Source organism: Anabas testudineus, chromosome 5 (assembly GCF_900324465.2).
Source record: "Anabas testudineus chromosome 5, fAnaTes1.2, whole genome shotgun sequence".
Classification (NCBI taxonomy): Eukaryota; Metazoa; Chordata; class Actinopteri; order Anabantiformes; family Anabantidae; genus Anabas; species Anabas testudineus.
The window spans coordinates 7,357,476-7,375,763 of NC_046614.1; the positions used below are offsets into that span (position 1 = coordinate 7,357,476).

Consider the following 18,288-nt stretch of genomic DNA (forward strand, 5'->3'; position numbering starts at 1 on the left):
GGAGTGCGGGCCAGCTGCCTGCTTGCCTGCCTTGCTGCCATACTGCCATCCGCAACTTAATGCTTTCTTCCAGGGCAGAAATGTAGCACTCAGGTTATTATTCAGCTGTCAAGTCCGCTGCAGTATCATTGATTTGACTCTCTGATAAAATTAAGCAGGAATAAGACTGAAACATAACTCTGGTCGTGATTAGCCTGAAGAGGGTTTTGGAGTTGTGTTCTTCTGAGACAGAACTCAGGAGAAATTCATTGCATTGTTTTTCAACATTGCAGTATAAGGTTACATTTGATCACTTTACAGTTTTTTTTTTTTTTTTTTTTATGTTGTTTTAATGTCTGAAGTATAGGTTTGTCTGCTAGTATAGTATGGTATGTATGAGCTGTGCAGATGAAAGCAGTCAGATGAGCATTTTAGAGCTATAGAAAATTCAGAATAGATTGCTCCACTCCACTATAACTAGGAAATTTCACTGACACTGACATGAAGTCTCAAAATGAATTAATTCAAACTTAAATGTACAGTATCGTATGATTTTGTCAAAGTCAAATCTTTAGCTCCAGATCACCATTATCTGTGCATGAAACATAATTTATAGCTCTGCGAATGGACGTTTCTTACCATGATGCTCGATGGGAATCAGAGTTGACTTAAGTCCTTACATGTTTTATGTGTGCAGGCTTGTACTATGAACTTTTTATCAAAGCATCACAAAATGTATCTTAAAGTATTTTGATGGGGAGATAGATAGAAGAAAGTCATGCAACAATGGTCCAGCACTGAATGAGGAATAGTGTGATCATAGAATGTGGTTTATTTTTATAACTGATGAAGAGATCTATTAACATATGTAGTTTATTAGAAGAATGAGGAGAATTTTTACTTCAGAAACCTGAAATATTTCCTCATGCTTATTTACAGTAAATCTACTATATTTCAGTATTTTTCTTTTAGGTAGCGAAGCAGTATGTTGCATTATTTGCCAGGCTAAGAATTATTTTTGTAAATAATGAGAACGGGTCTTTTAGGATAGGTTTTCAGGTAAAGCAATTGGTTGACTCCTTTCCTGTTATTCAGTGTTACCTCTGAATGGTGTTGAGCCAAACTTGCCTGCATTCCGGTTGTATTACAGAATATATTTACTTTGCCATGACAGATTTCAAAAACAACTTTGTTAATATCAAGCCTCACTTCATCTTTTTAATTAGGAATTCAAACAGGCAAGAGGACATGCACATCTGAAAAGTCTTTGTAACACAACAAAAGAGTGGTAAATAATTTAAAAATAGAAGTGCTGTTGCAATTCACTGCTCATTAATAACTGAGAATTTGGCATCAGGCCCTCATATCACAGCATAGTACCATAGTGAAGAATGTGTGTGTGTGTGTGTGTGTGTGTGTGCGTGTATATATATATATATATATACGTATGTAACATTTTCTATGTGTGTATAAACACCATAGAATTAGTGATTCGACTGGTGAATAACATTTGTTCTCTTGTTACATGTCGAGAGATGGGGGATATTCAGCACTGAGTGAGCTGTTGGCTTTTATAGTTTTTAAGGGCTAAATTGCAAGGCTAGATGATTTGGTCAAAGTATCTCCAAAAAAGCAGGACTTCTAGGTTGGTCCCAGTATGCAGTGGTCAGTACCTACTAAAAGCTATCCAAAGAAGTACATCCAACAAATGAATTGAAGATTATGGGTGTTGAAGGTTCATTGATGTGCATGGGGGGTGAATCTGGACATTGAGTCATGGCAACTGCTACTTGCTCTATGAAAGCTACTTGGATCCAAGTAGCATCTTCAGTCTGAAGAAGCTGACTCATTTTCCATGTAACTTCACCTATAATAATCTTTATCAGCATGGAGAGTGGAGGGTAACTTGTCTGAAGGTTAAATAATAGTGAACTGTGCCATAATTCAGATAATCAATAATGTAAATAGTATTTACAGCAAAGTAAACACTGGACATGGATACTAAGTTAATAATTAATCTTGAATGATGATAAATGATTAATTATACTTTTCATGTACTAATATTACTGTACTAATTACTGTACATGTACTAATGTTATTATCTATATTTGTTTGTCGTAATATGACCTGCATGCTCAAAGACAAAGGAAACAAATGTTGCTCCAATCGTTTCAATCAAAGTGTTTAATGCAATTTAAACATAGAAAACAATTACATGCCTCAGATATGCTGACTATAAATAATGATTCTGAAGGTATTATGGTGTATTAAAAATCATCAAGTAAGAATTTGCAATTTGTTTCTTATTAAATTATTCCCTGTATCCATAGCACTTTCACATAACAGTTTCAGTGCTTCAACTTCAGTACCCACATCAATATAAATTAAAAACTTTAAATTTGTAAATGTAACACATATAACAACTTTAAACTATTGCAATACTAAAACAATAATTATAACTAAAGAATTCGGTAAACAATACAGATAACATTTGTTTTTTTAATGCCAGTATAATTACAAATTAATTTTACAATTCTTACATCTGCTGGTTTGTCACAGCCTCTCTATAGGTAAAATGCCTAGGTATCCATGTAAAGGCTGAGAAAGATCAGTTGCTGCTTAACTGAACCAAATAGTTCTTTGTATTCAGGATTTCTCGACTCTGTAGTTGTGTGCCAGAGTTAAACTTGTTTGAAGTGATAAGATGAAGATCAACTGACAGTTTGATGGTGTAACTACTGCCAGTAAATACCTAGACTATACTGACCTCAATGGTCGTAAACAGAACTGCGGACTTACATAATGATCCAGTTACTGAGGATATAGAAATGTTCCCAATCTTCTCTTTGCAGAAAAAAAAAATCTTTTTTCCCCCACTGAAAGGCTCTGTGTTTAGATAAGCTTTTAAATAAAAAAAAATATATAGACAAGATATTAATATCAGCAGACAATTGTCAAACATATATAATACCAATATATCACTAGGGTTACATAGACATACAGGAATATATTATTGTCAGAGTGCTCGTCTTTAGTACAGGATGTTTGTGGGTGTGTTCCATACTAAGAAGTGTCCTAGGCTCTTTTCTCTTCTCTGATGTTTTGCCCAAGGAAACTGTCAGTGCCTGCTGACTTCTCCAGAAAGCAGCAGCTGTTCTTATAGGAAGTTTACATTGCTTTCCTACTTGTCCTCCACTCTCATCATTTTATTTCATTGACTGGTATTCATTTAGTATTTAGTTAGTTTTGGTAGGGTAATAGTAAATACATTATTACTGTGTTGCACATACACATGGTTACTCCTTATTTTTGCATTAGGATAATTTTGTATTTTAGATTAAAGGAATTTCCTGTCCATTTAGACAACAGTTTTTTGATTTTTGGGTCACATTAATGTTGTTAAAGTCACCACCTTGATTTAACTAAGGAAGTAGGTAAGAGCCTTTCATTGGATAATGACTGCATGGATTATTATTTTATTATTATTAATTATTATTTATTTTATATGCTGAAACTACTAAAACTGGGTTTAACATTGTCCGGTGGAAGAAGGTCATGTGGTCTGATGAGTCCAGATTTACCTTGTTCCAGAGTGATGGGTGCATCAGGACAAGAAGAGAGGCGGGTAAAGTGATACACTCATTATGCCTATTCTTTACTGTAGCAGCCTGTGGAGGCAGCGCTATGATCTGGAGTTGCTGCAGTTGGTCAGGTCTAGGTTCAGCAACATTATGTGTCCAAAGAATGAGGTCAGTTGACTACCTGAATATACTGAATGACCAGGTTATGCCATCTACGGAGTTTTTCTTCCCTGATGGCACAAACGTGTTCCAAGATGACAATACCAGGATTCATTGGGCTCAAATTGTGAAAGAGTGCTTAAGCGAACATGACACATTATTTTTACACATGGATTGGCCACCGCAGTGGTCCGAATCGGCCATCATCAAAACAAGATCTTGGTGAAAAATTAATGCAACTCTGGACACGAATAAATGTTGTGAAATTACAGAAGCTTATCAAAACGATGCCACGTTGAATGTATGTCGTAATCAAAGCTAAAGGAGGTCCAAAGAAATCTTAGTTTGTGACAGTGAATGTTTTCAGTATTCTCAAAATTGTTTGGAAATCACTGTATTGGCTAATAGTTTCACTTCTACTTGTAAAGGATCTTGTGATGAAATACTATTCCAAAATTACCAAACTCTCAAACTGTACTGAAATCCCAATTATATTTTCAATCAATGTTACAAATAACTTTTGGATACAATTTTTGATGCTGGAGCCCATGTTCAGTCAGTATGGGAGATTATTATTTCAAAAATGAAGTCACAAATGCAGAATATGTGTTGATTCTAAACACTGATGTATTGTTGTCTTACACTAAGTAGCTTTATAAGTTTTACTGTACATACAAAGCTTGGACAAGTAGACAGTCTAGAATCCTGTTCACACTTTGCCAACATATGATCAGAGTACAAGTTTGGCAGCATATTCATGATGATGACCAAAATTCAATCTGAATGTTTAGACATGTCAGTTAATATGTCATGGTGTGATCTGATGATAGTTCCTGTTAAAAAGATGTAACCTGGTTATTTGACAGGCGCTCGGCTGTTATTTTCTTTAGTCAAATGTAGACCAAGATGCACTGACAGGTGGAGATATGCACTCAGGCAGCAGAGGGGATTCTCCCAAGGCAAATAGTTGGAAATAGCAAGGGAAGTGGATGTTTTAAGAGAGGAGGCCCCGGAGGTACCTGACAGCAGTCAAATGAGTCTACAAAACAGCGTTAGCATGTTTTGCAGCGTGACTTGTTGAGGCTGTGAGGGCATCTTCTGCTAAAGTTGACATGTAGGAATGAGCAACAGTCAGAGAAGGAATGACTCCTTATAGTCACATTTAAAATGTTCCTTTATTCTGTTTTATATTTTTTCCATGTTTGTTTTTGTAGATTTTTTTTTTATGATAGTTATATTGCCTTTTTAGATCTTTGTGCAGTCTTGCCCTCCTTTTGAACCCCTCCACACTCTGATGAGAGAGTAACATTAGTTTTGGCCTGTTGAACAGGTCTATGGGGGATAGAGTTGAAAACACTGTAACTGCAATAACAGAAATCCAGTATGAATTGTATAGTATTGCAGACTGCAGGGGGTGACCCATTGATGCTCCTGTGGGTCACCATGTTACTGTATTCAGTAATGCCAGAGAAGAGGCTAATATGGAATCCACATGTACTGCTCTCATAAAAATCAGCTATAATGAAGTCTACTGGCAGGCTTCCTCATTGAAAACCTGACAGGCCTAGTTTTGGCATGAGTTGTGGTTAACCAGTCATGCAGTTATGCTTTCAGTTGAGACCCACTGATGATTGCACTTAGTTCTAGATTAAAAATGGTTTGACTTGGTTGTACCCTGCTAGGGCGACCATGTCAAGCTCATTAGCCTGTAATCACTAACAGCCACTAAAGGGTCAATGGTGGTTTCATTTCACTCCCTCCAGCTCTTAATGGTTGTGAGATGCTGAACAAATATACTCCCTTGTGACCCTTATCACCCTCATGTTCCTGTCCTCTCCCCCTCATGAATAATGGATTGATTCACGACTTTAAAAGGCGCACAGTCTGGCCTTGTCACCACCGAATCAGATCACTGACTAAAAACCTATGTATAGTATATGCACACATGTCCACAACAACATCTTGGCTGTGACAGAAGTTTTTGAAGACAGCTGTGCTTTTAGCGAAATGTTGTGGTATTTCAGCATTTAAAATGAAATGACAAAACAAAAACTAATTTGGAGGATTTGTTCTTATTCTTCTGTTCATAATAGGTGCTTAAAATAAACAACAAAATGCCAGGGATTGCCAAGTTTAAGTCAGAATATCTGCAACTTAATATCAGCTTACAAAATATCAAGCATTAAACGTGCTGACTCTTGCCTGATATTTTCATCATCATCAATGCTAAATGCTGTCAGTTCCTTACACTTAATGGTAATTATCAGATATACATATAATAAAACTTAGTCATGCTCCCAGGTGTAAACTTGCATGCATGTAAAAATGCACGTTTCACTCCAAACCAAAACAGAAGTATGAACCCCTAATAAGCCCTAATAATATTACTGTTTTAGTATGGTTACAGCAAAAGGTTTAGTTTTTTTGTTTTGTTTTGTAAAGGTGTAGTGCGCTGCTTTATCCTGTTGTCATATTTTAGGTTATGTATTTGTCCTCATAATAATTGTATTTTTCTCACTGATGAATACAGAGCAGCCAGCTACTCCTTCAAAACTGGTAATGGTTGTTAAGAGCAGAATAACTACCAAGCAAACTTAATCACACCTGGCATTATGCAACATTTGCTTTTTTCTGTATTGATTTAGCACTAAAAGTGTATCATTAATAATATCCTGCCATAAAAATGATGGTAAATGCCAGCAACATGCTATGCAGTAACATCTTATCTCAAGAGGACATTATCTTCTTATGTTCTTGCAGGTGCGCTCAAACGGCTAACGTCTTGCGCAGCTGTAACAGATGTAACACTGAATAACAGCTGAGGTCAGTTTAACTTGACTTAGTGAGCACCATAATTCAGTGCAATTGTGATGTTATCATCATTTTAGTTTAATCCTCGCACAGTCCACACACTGAAAGAGCATTTCCATGCTGAACCATAATTTACCTTACAATACTTGTTTTCCCTTTACTTTAATGGCCTTTCTCTTCTTAACGACTCCCTGAAGATCTTTCCTGTGAAAACATTTGCATGCACACACACACATCCACTCACGCACACATCGATGCACATAATTCAGTGTGCTGTTGCAGAGGGATTCTAACTCTAACACAGCCTGTGTCCCTCTGTCACATTAAAAAGCCAATTTCTTTTTAATAGCAACAACAGCTGGAGCTGACAGGGCCTGTGTCTGCTGATGGAGCAAACGGCTCACAGCTCAGGCCCAGCATTCTGCCTCATTACAACAAAAAGGAGAGAGAGGAAGAGAGAGAGAGAGTGTAAGCGGGAAGACAAGGAGTAGTAGACAAGGAACGGTAAAAAGCATGTAGCCCGAGCACTTCGAGGCAGGTGTTAGACATGTTTTGGTGTTGTGTAATGTAAAACACTCAGCAGAGAGTGTATTGCCTTGGTGAGATGTTGAACTGAAGAGGAAAAATTTTCATCATTAGGCGCGATGGAACCCTCGAGATTGGTACTTTATAGCACTGTGTTAACTTACAAGTCACAGTTGCTCATTCTGCCTCCCTCTTTCCCTTTTTCCCTTGCAGTGCACCTGGTTGAGTCCCAGGAGATGGCTGAATCTGCAAGAGTACCAGAGCAAGAAGCTGATGCAAGAGAGTGGCGTGGCCGTCCAGCGCTTCTATGTGGCCGACTCGGCTTCTGAGGCCTTGGAGGCTGCAAAACGACTTGGTGAGTAGAAGGGAAACACGCACTCACACACATGATGATAAAGAAGTAGCCTTCCTTAATAATTTATTAGTATTGTTTGAAACTAATGCCACAACGATACATTTTATCAATAATTCATTAAGTTTTAAAGCTTCATTTTCATGTGGACCTTACTTTAAGAAATATTTTTTATTCTTTTAGTCCTATGAAACAGTGTTTAATGTTGTGTTATGACTAGAAGCCATGGCCTACATGAATTTTACTAAGAAATACAAAGATGACTGAACTGGAAAGGTTATAACTTCAATTAGGAAAAGTCTGATCAAACACCTAAATAAATAAAATTTGACAATGTTTTTGATGCTAACTTACACTTTATGTAGTCTAAATGCTGAGGACACAGTTCCTTTTTTCTTTACATAAACGGTCGTGCTTTTCAGATTAGCAATATGACATTGTGAAGAGTGGTATTATGGGTCTGTTTTGAGTTCAGTGGAATTTTTGTCTCATTATTTTGTTGTGCACTGCTTTGCCATTTTAATGTGCTGCAAACTCTTTGCACCAGCAACACCAGACTTGTTAAAATACATCTAAAATGGTCTGTTTATATGTTAAACACATGGCCACAGCACTGCCTCACTGCGCATTGTTCTCATGTTGTATAGATTTACACATAAGCTAAATCTTTATTACATAATGCTTGGTAATGAATTGGTTTTAGGGGTTTGTAAACTGTAATGTGGATATCATTTTGTGAGACTGCTGTGCACTGTTAACAGTTGACAGTCCTATTTGTTCTGCATTGCTCGTTGGCCCTGCTGGATGTGCAAAGGCTGTAGTTAATCAGGGCTGAAGTTTTATCAAGTTTAATCGTGTCTTTATGTTGTTTGCTTATGTGTGGAAGCCCATGTTATTTTTGAGCTTTTTGAGTTCAGTGCCTGTTCGGTTTTTCATCATGGCACTCATCCGTGCTAATTTGTTTCACAACCTCTCCTATTCAGTTTCTGTTGCTTTGCATGCTTTTTTGATTTTAATTTATTTATTTTCAATTCTTGGTTACAATTTGGGTTTTTGCCCCCCCCCCCCAACACTCAAGCAAAACCATTGGATCGAAGTGACTAAAACTCTAATTTTGTTCTTGTGGCACAAATCTTCAAATTGTTCTTGCATGAACAAAGATGATTTAACACACATTTGTATGCACCCACACATAGCTTTCTCTTCCATCCCCTACGTTCCCTGTTCGACTTTCTTCCCACACACCAAACTGCCCAACACATACAGTGTATATTTCGACCCTTAGCTTTATATTTTATTCATTGTCCTCTCCAACTACAGTAACAGCTTTCTGATAGTGCATCCAGGTTGGCTTTTCAGCCAATGAGGTACTGGTCTTGTTGCTGTCTTTGGGCTCCAGCGCCTGGGGCACTGCATTCAATGGCTCTGGTTAAGATGGAAAAAAGCTAAACTATATACACTAAATAGGTGGAAGAGGATATCAATTTTGACAGTACCTATATTACTTAGTAGAGAAAGAAATTGCGAGACAGAAAACATGGGACTGAAGAGTTGGAAAGGAACAGACAGCTTAATAAAACCCAGGATGATTCAAATGTTGATTTACTTAAAGTGCTTTTTTAGGTACTAGCAAGAGAGATGGTATTTGTCCAAAATTATGAGTTTGGTCCTGCATTGAACGCATCACTGCACAAAATTGTACTTTTGGGTTATTGTATTGTAGTGCATTCATATGTTGAACTGCCAAATATGTGCAGAGGGAAAGGACCTTCATACAAATAGTGGTTGAAAATGATTTATCATTGCAGATTGTCCACTGCAGTAGGAGTAATTGCATGACTGCAGTTGAAATATTTTTTATTGGTTTCTTCAACCAATATTTCAAGACCAGCAGCAGCAAACTTATACTTTCATTTGGACCCCATTACTTCCAGAAATGGCTAAGACATGTTAAACAGTCAATCACAAGGTCATAATTATTAGCAGTGCATTCAGTTCAGAGTACATTTCCATTTTCTCTCACGTTCTATCCTGTGACTATTGCTAGCTCGCTATTAAAGCATGCAAGAAAGCATCTCCCAGTGGTTAATTTCTTCAGTTACACAATGTGTTCGACTCATTGGGCCATGCTAGGTCACACATAAATGTGATAGAGAGTGAAAGAAAGAGGGAGATCAGTAACCTCTTCAGTTAAGATCTGTTGAGCTGAAATACAGACTGGGGCTACTAAGCCCTGACTCTTTTGGGGTCAGGGAGTAGGTAGTAGGATGTGAAGCCAACCCTGGATATAGCTCTATTTCATGGCTTTCCACAGTAAAGGACATGGGGGATTGCTCTGTACAGGGGATGGAGATGGTTAAGGTATCTAAGCTGACTAGGATTGACTTAGATGGGTTTCCATGTTCTGCTCATATTCAGCTGTGAGTCCCTGAATCTATTCTCAAAGCAAGCAATGGAATCACAGACATGAATGATTGGCATGTGTAGGGTAAGCATGCCTATATAGGCGCATAGACATATGCGCACACACATGCACACCGAGCAGTGTTCTCTTCTCAGCTACACTCACTTAACCATGAAGTGGTTAAGTTGACAGTTCAATTGCAGCTATGCTATATAAAAAGTCCTCTCTCCTGTCATTTACTATAAAGTGGTCCAACTCTTCTAAAGTGGACACAGATTGATTTGTTCTATTACTGCTGAGGACAAATAGCTTAAAATCTTTCTCCTCTATCAAAACATTAAAAAAAATATCCGACATGGACCATTGATTCCCTTTAACTTGAATGACAACTCTTAGGGGAGAGTTTACATTGTGGCAGATGGGTGACTCACAACCAGCTAATGGCTCATGGAAAGTTGGCTTTGATTTCTGCGGCCCCATACTGGGTAAGCTGTGCAGGGAGTTAGAAAGTCTGAAGTTTTTGTCTTGCATATTCCGCTGGGATAAAGAAAGAGTGGCACCCACCTCCTGCTGTCTGTCCAAAACCAATGACCCATATCCCAAGTTTTTAATTTTGTTGTTGTTTTTGTTGTTGTTGTTGTGTCTGTGTGGGTGTGTGTTTGTGAGGCCATGTACATTTTAATTGCTGGCCAGACTATATTTCAGCTTGTCTGCCAGACATCCTTCTCATTCACCACAGTAAACATTGCACTTTTAGTTTGGACAACAAAGCTCCGGATATTTGCTATTAGAACCTAAGCTCCGGAGCCTAGCAAATGGTTTTCGGGACGGGCCCCAGAAATATGAGTACTATTAAATGGTGCAGTTAAGATTTAGAAGCACTTCTATTTCTGTACTTCATCAAGTGTTTACCTGAAAGAGGAAGAGGTCATAACACATTAAAGTTTCTCTTAGTGCTTCTTGGTGCTCATGTAACAGCAAGGGACCTGAGCAAGAAAATATAAGAGAGCACCCTAATTCATTCTCTAATTAGGAACTGTGCCCATTAGTGAAAAGAAATGATAATGCCATCAGGTTTTTTGCAAAAATATATAATCACATTGTCAGTTTTAATTAGAAAGCAGAGTTTGGTCTTCCGTGGAGCAATGATGCACGTGCATACCTGCCTAAAGGTAATAATTCAAATAAACCTGTGGCTCACGCAAATAGTTTTTTTTTTTGTTTTCATTCAGCATCTCTCACTTGCTGAACAAAGTTATGTATGTATTCATGTCTGTATGTCATTGATAATGATTTACAATTCCAGTCAATGTGAGACGGGATAACCTTTGCTTAGGCAGTAATGTGAGTATACTTTATAATGTGAGGTGTGAGGTATATATGTATGCCGGTATTCACAAAGGATTGGTTGCTATCTAGCAGTTTGGAGATATCTGAGAACCCCCAGTAATTAATATAGATTCTGTGTTTTACCTTTGAAGCAGATATGCACTGGCATGCACATTCATACAAATATCCACACACATATTCGCATACCTGTGCCCCTGCAACAGCCAAAGAGAACGTGATTATGCAGTCCACTTTGTGTGTGCCACCCACTTGACAGATGCATCTGTTGAGCAAATCTTGATGGATTTTCAGTCTGAATTCTAAATCAAAACCACATTTTCCCTTCCTTGCTGCAAAAGCTCCTCATGTCTGCCATGCCTCTTACACCCCCTAGCAATCATTCATTGACAAAGTGGCCATGAGAAAAAAAAACATTGCTTCGGATTTTTACCGTATCTTCACTGCATTTTGAGCCTGTGTGATGAATGGGTGCGACATATACTCCTGTATATGTATACCTCATATCAGATGAGTTCAGAATATGTTGTCCCTCTTTACTGATATCATTGTCGTGCCTTTGACAAATTGTCTTGTGATCTGTATTATTCTGTTTCTGTATATGTCTTGTTCTCAGTTTTTAAAGTCACCATAATTTCTCTCAGACCTCATTCACTTCAGTCTCTGCTGCTCTTTTTCATTTCTATGTGCTCAGCGCAGTCTCACTGCCAGAATCACAATTAACAGAGGTAGAAATCGTTTTAATTTATTCCACTCAGCTATGAATATTCAGTGTAAACAGAGCAGTTTTTATTCATGGCTTTCAAATCTCATGTGTGCCTATTAGTGTAATAGTTAGTTTGATATGTTGACTTACTGAATAATAGTGAGCTTCCTTGACATCAGCTACCTCTTTGATCATGCAGGTGTATATGCATATAGGTGTTCCAGGAAAAGACTTGGTTGGTATGTGAGAGAAAGGAAAAATTAAGACGTGTAGGATCTGCTCATCTCACAAACATGTCTCTGCATTACTTATTTATTGATGTAGAGGTAGGCCGTTTCTAGAAAGGAGAAAGGCTTTTTTTTTTTTTTTTTGGTTATTGTGAATTTTTCGAAGCCCTTAAAGTGGAGTGAATGAGACTCACGCTGTGTCTCAAATTATGTGTAAAAATAAATAAAAGAAGCTCAAGGCCCAGGGCGCAGTTGTGTGTTGAAGTGATTGTTTCAATCTGCTTATTTTAGATGTATGTAGTATAATACAGGTAAATACAATGCATTTAAACAGCAATGCATTTATATGCCAACTATACTGTGTAGACCAGGAGAAGTGTAATCAGGAAGTTAATAATCTAAATAACTTAACCTCCTCAACATTAACTGTGTCAAATTCAAATGAACACTGCTTGTTCGTTATAACATCTTGTGCAGGATGATATGACAGGGATCACCTTAAGTCATATTAGGTTGTTCACAAAAGGTTTTGTTAAATCAACAGGCAATATCCTCAGATTTTCTATTAAAGCGTCTATCAAGTTCAATATGAGAAACCAATGAGGAGGGATTCCACCCCATTATATTGTTTAAACCTTTCTAAATCTCCTTGCTGTCCTTATTTGCCTCCTTGAGCTTATGTTGCATAATTCCTTTATACATCTATTGAATTTAGTGACCTAAATTTCTCAACTTTTGGTACCCAGCCCATTCTAGTGGGCAGTAAGATTTATTTGCAATTATTTTTTACAGTTTTGCTTTCTGACATTAAAGCTTTCAGTTCATTATTTAGCCGTTATATAACCCTTTTAACAGCTCGTCTTCTCAAAGGAGCATGTTTATCTGCCAAATTGGCAACATTTTTCATAAATGTGGCTAAAGCTATATCGGCATTGGGTTAATGGCATGTATCAGCTCATTGTATTGTCTTTGTATAATAATATAATTGTTTTCATTAAAGTTCTACTATATCTCTGCAATGTTAGTGAAATAGTGTTTCTTTAAAGGCAGATAAAAAAGCATTGTATAACCCACCAGCTATAAACATAGCAGCAAAATGTTGTCCATTGTTTAAATATTGTCTAACATTTTAACATATAAAGCACAATGTATTGACCCGTACTACTGCAATAACAACCTAAAGCATACCAAAAGTTTATTTTTCATACTTAGTGATGTTGATAGTAATGCATGAATACTTAGTGTGAGGACTGAGTAAACTTATAACTCAGTGCCTTGCTCGTCAGATAATTTCAGTTAATTAAAGTGTAGATATCTAAAAGAGAAATAGATGCATGAATGGCATGTTCTCGTGAATGTGTGAATGATTCATTTCTCAGAGGCGGTGATGCATAAGAATAGTCTATTAGTAAAGGCGTGAAGTAAAATACTGAAGTACACATGCTCATAGTCATACTACTTTTTCTTTGTTAGTGATATCAATGGTTCCGATTTCTTTGGCAAGGTGCAGAGAAGCATTTACACCTCCGACTGGGCCTGGCACTTGTATATGAAATCATCTACAGACTACCATATGTTTCTCCACCAACCCAACCTGCTGCCTAGCCTGTGCCATCTGTCATAGAAACACCGCTCCCTGTTATGGGCAACACCATAAGCCTTTCAGAGGACTTCCTTATTCATGTATGACGTTTGTATCTCACCCTCATACTCATTTCCCCAACAGGCAATTTGGGATGGTCTGTTTTGCTTTCTTGCTGCCTTACTTTTAATGGGCTCTTTGTTTGCATATTAGGGAACTTAGAGGGTGGACACAGACAGTATGGCAACTGGAATACAACCTGTTTGTTGATGAAGTAGACACTGATTTCTACCACTGTATCAGGGTATTAATACTTATTTGTAATTAATCTTAATTAACAACTGGAACTGCTGTTTGAACAGTGGAAATGTTCAATATTTGATCTGCAATGACCGATCATAAAATCCCAAGTTATCTCGAGTTATGTTGTATTTAATGTAATAACCGCTAACAACAACTTATACCTGAGGTGCTGGCTAGAGCATGTTTGAAAGAATGTGTACTTGCCTTTCCATGGATGGTGTCAGCTTGGTATTATATAGATGATGGACAATGAGAGAGAGAGAGAGAGAGAGAGAGGCCTGTAGCTGTGTGATCTGTCTGGCTGACGGTGCAGAATGAGAGAGTTCCCTTCTGGAGGTCATAGAGCTATGGTCAACTGCCAACCTAAAGTTCTTTTCAGGTCTGATCAGTTTTTAAAGGAAAAATCTCTTTGGTTCAATAAGTTGGCCAAAAGGTAAATCCATGAACAGTCTCAAAGATATCCCTAAAATGTACTTTGCTTATAACTTCTGGTTTAGATCAGATTGTTCACACGTTTCTATGTGCTGCACTGTTCATATGTAAATATTTAGTCTTTCCTTTGTTTTTTGTGGCCCAAATAGAGTTGTCTTGGAACAAGGTGCATATTGGATCGCTGATCAAAGGTCCTGGTTAATTTGGTAATTATGGAAGTGGACCAGGATGTCCTGGTTCTGTGTGTGACTTGAAGCCTATATATGATTCTACATTAGTGATAGAACAAATCTGGTCAATGCTGGCCCTGAATTGCACTTTTTATTAGGCCATTCATGCTTCATTAAGCAGTAACATCGTAAGAAGCGATGCAATGAGTCTTTTTTCTCGGTGGCTTTCTCTCTGTGTTCCTTTTTTTCTGATTTCACTCCTATTCACATCCAATACCTGCCTACATGGATTGTACATGCCTAGGCACTTTGTCATCAGATTATTTGAGCTCTTTCTGTGTTACAATGAGAAAATGTTTAGACAAACCAGCATTTTAATAGCATGCAGAAAGGGGGAGAGAAAAAAAAAGTGACAGGAAAACTCTAAACCATGTTGGACCATTGAAACCTACTTTTTTTTCCCACTAGTGACTGACAAATATTTTACTGTCAAACATGGTTAGAACATGGAAAATAGCCAAATGTCTCCTTATTGCACATCACCTCCCTCCTCATTCATACTTCCCCCTGTGGAGCCGCCTTGTGCACTTGAACACTTCAGGCACCTTTAAAGACCACTTTCATCTTCCCACTTCAGAAAATGAAGCAGTCTCTGGTGAAAAGTGCTGACAGTAGCAGTTAGTGCTGAGAAGAGTTGGCTCAACGGAGGCCCTTTCACTTCTGTCTTTGTCTGAAGTGGTGAGGGATAAGACGGCCCTCTTAGCTTTGTGTGTTTGTGTGTTTATGTACACCAGCTGAAGCCCATGTCATGTCCCCTTCTCATTGGTCTACTGGACAGAAGTCACTGAGGCTGCTGCTCATCTATCAAGGCAACTGATTTTACAGTGAAGTTCAAAAGAATATGTAGCCTCAGTCTTACAGTCTATTGTACTTTGATTGTTACCAGCTTCATGCTCTCACATGCCATCTATTTCCATCAGTAAGCGGTTATCATTTCCACCTCCACTGTGTCAAGTGCAAATATTATGGTAGCCTTGCTGTGCTAGCAGCAGGGATGCAAAAAGAAGAAAGGTCTATTTCATTATGTTCATTTCAAATGGGTGTGCTTTTGAGTTATTATGGTAGGAGAAATTAACCAGATACATGATACCTTAGGATCTTATATATGTTTTGAGTTGAACAACTATGCAATGTGTGGTACCTTAACTAGCTCTGTTCAAGTTGAATCTCAGTGTCAGAGAGTTAGATAGAACTGTATTTTAAACAGTTTAAACACATTTGTATGTTGAGAAAACTTGCTTTGTTTGCTGTTTTTTGCTTGCACCCCTCACTATCTGCCTTATGTAACAGCTATTCTTCTCACTGTGGTCTGTGAAGATACATAGCACGGCAACAGCTTTCCTTGCTTGGTTGAGGTTGACGACAAATAAACTGTATATCTTAAGTCTCGTATACACACTTGTCATATGGTACATCATGTGATGCTACTAGCAGACACATACATCACATGTAGCTTAATGCATTGATATGTGAATTTGGTTTAGGAGTCTCCCAAGATAGAGAGATATAGAGAACAGCTATGTTCATTTCCATATTTTGGCAACTCAAAGATCACAAAAGCTCTCACTTGACAAAACAAATCAAGATACTTTGTAATCAGTACATGAGGAGCGCTCTTGTGACACATGTACACTGCAAATGTGCAGTTTGCACGAGAACAAAGTAACATAATTATATAATAATAAATAGTTAGAATTCAGATTGCTGCTGTTTGTGTGGAATAATGATGATTGCTATTTAAGCCCATATACACCTGCAGGACTGATCTGCTCTGTGCATGCTAATAAAAGAAATTCACTTGACAAATGAACAGCTATTAACTGTGATGCTGCTGTTTTGACGTGGCCAGAGTTTGTCTACAAAAATGCATTGAGGTTAATTTACATAGCTATTAACTGTTAATGTCAAGTCAAAACAACATCGCTCTTTCTTTTGCATTTTACCTGCACATTTTGACATTTGTTTTTCCTTTGGTTTAGACACTTCTTTTTTTGGCCCTTTTATCTCTTATCTCTGTTCAGGTTTTCTCTGTTTCTCTTTTTACTTCATTCTGTTGCTGCTATGTCCTGGGTATTCATTGTTTCACTCCTTCTTTCTGGGCCTGTACTTTCAAACACAGATTTTTTCTCAGGCCTCATGAAAAATAAAGTTCAGTACCTCTGTTAGCTGTTGCGAGTTTCAGGTGTCTCTGCCTCAGTTGCCTCACCCCACTTCCCGCAAGTCTCCAGATAAACAGTACAGCCTGACCTACCACACTTGAAGCCAGATGTTCGTCTAAAGTTTTCCAGTCTCAGCTTCCTTCCAAAATAATGCATTTGTTGGGGAGTGAATATTGGGAGCCACTGGTTTGAAAAAATAATAATAACACGAGTGCTATGGCCCACTGACAGACACAGCACCAGTGTTGTTCATAAACATGTTCCAAACAGTGTGATAACTGCTGACACTAGCATATAAAGACATTCTGAGAATCTAGCAAAATGCACTGAAGCACATGGATACTACAAGAGCTCAGACACAGACACAAACGCCAGAAACACTTTTCTGTGGCCTCTCCAAGGACCTGTTGTCATCTCATATATTAGTTGGCTCGTAGGTCTCTCGTTTGGTTAGAAAAAGCCATGCATCTGAAATTGTCTTAACAGCTCTAAATAGGCTTTGCAGGGTAAAGCGGCCTGTCTCTCAAAGAGATGATTTCTGTAAGCAGCTTAGTGTTTCCACCTCCTCATTACGCATCCTAACCTATTCATGTTCTGGGTGAGACATGGAATTATTGCTCACATATCCCTTCTGTCGTATTAGGATGATACTAATGTGCCAGTAGAATTGAACATGTAGCCTATTATTTGTAGTCAGGGTATGGTACATACGGGTTACCTAGTTGTGTTGGTTTGAATTGGAGTTAAGTCTGGTTCAGAGGTAGAAATTATAGAAGTGGAGTGAAATATACAAACAACATTGTGCTTTGTTGTAGGGAGCTTTAATCATTAGCCATGCTTCATTACTCATCAGTGAAAATGGTATTGCAAGGAGCCTTTTTGCCCACCTGTACGTCATCAGCATCAAGAACAGCTAGTTTTCAGAGTGGTTTTATCTGGTTGGTGCTGAACCGACGAAAAGTGTTCAGTCATTAAAAAGAAGTGAGAATCTTACATTTGTGTAGATTCTTAGACGCTTATTTAAAACATTTTAGGGGCATTTTCTGGATTTCTGTCTGGTCTGTAATGGGAGTTAGTATTTTCTAGTTAACTATCTCATGATATGACTTCATACAGGTAAATGTCTTCACAGAGACTCCTTTGCAAGACAAATGAGTCTCCCTACATATATGCCCGTGGTCATTTAGCATCCATTGTTCCACAGCACCATTATCATTACCTTCACCCCTCTGGTTGTATGGGAATGAAAAACTCTGTCTGGGATTTGAACTACACCTCTCTATCACTGTGAGAAGACCAGGGCCATCTCAGGATGTCATTAGAAGTGCCGTCTATGTCTGAGAGCTAGGTGGACTTGTCCTCTAATGAGGAGTCAGCCGTCATGCAAGCAGTTGACTGAAGGAGGTGTCACACAGAGGTGCCACTGTCGGTCCGGGACGCTCATATTTTCCACCACTGAGTAGCACTGAGATGGCATCATTAGAGTCAGAG

General features: G+C 38.1%; 1 protein-coding gene across 1 annotated transcript in view; it reads left to right on the plus strand.

The window, feature by feature from the left end:
* The window catches only part of suclg2 (succinate-CoA ligase GDP-forming subunit beta), an 81,804-nt gene that overhangs the window by 11,710 nt on the left and 51,806 nt on the right, over positions 1-18,288 (plus strand). Inside the window, exon 2 of the mRNA XM_026348569.1 lies at positions 7,269-7,410. Coding sequence (XP_026204354.1) covers positions 7,269-7,410 — 142 coding nt within the window. The remainder of the gene's footprint in view (positions 1-7,268; positions 7,411-18,288) is intronic.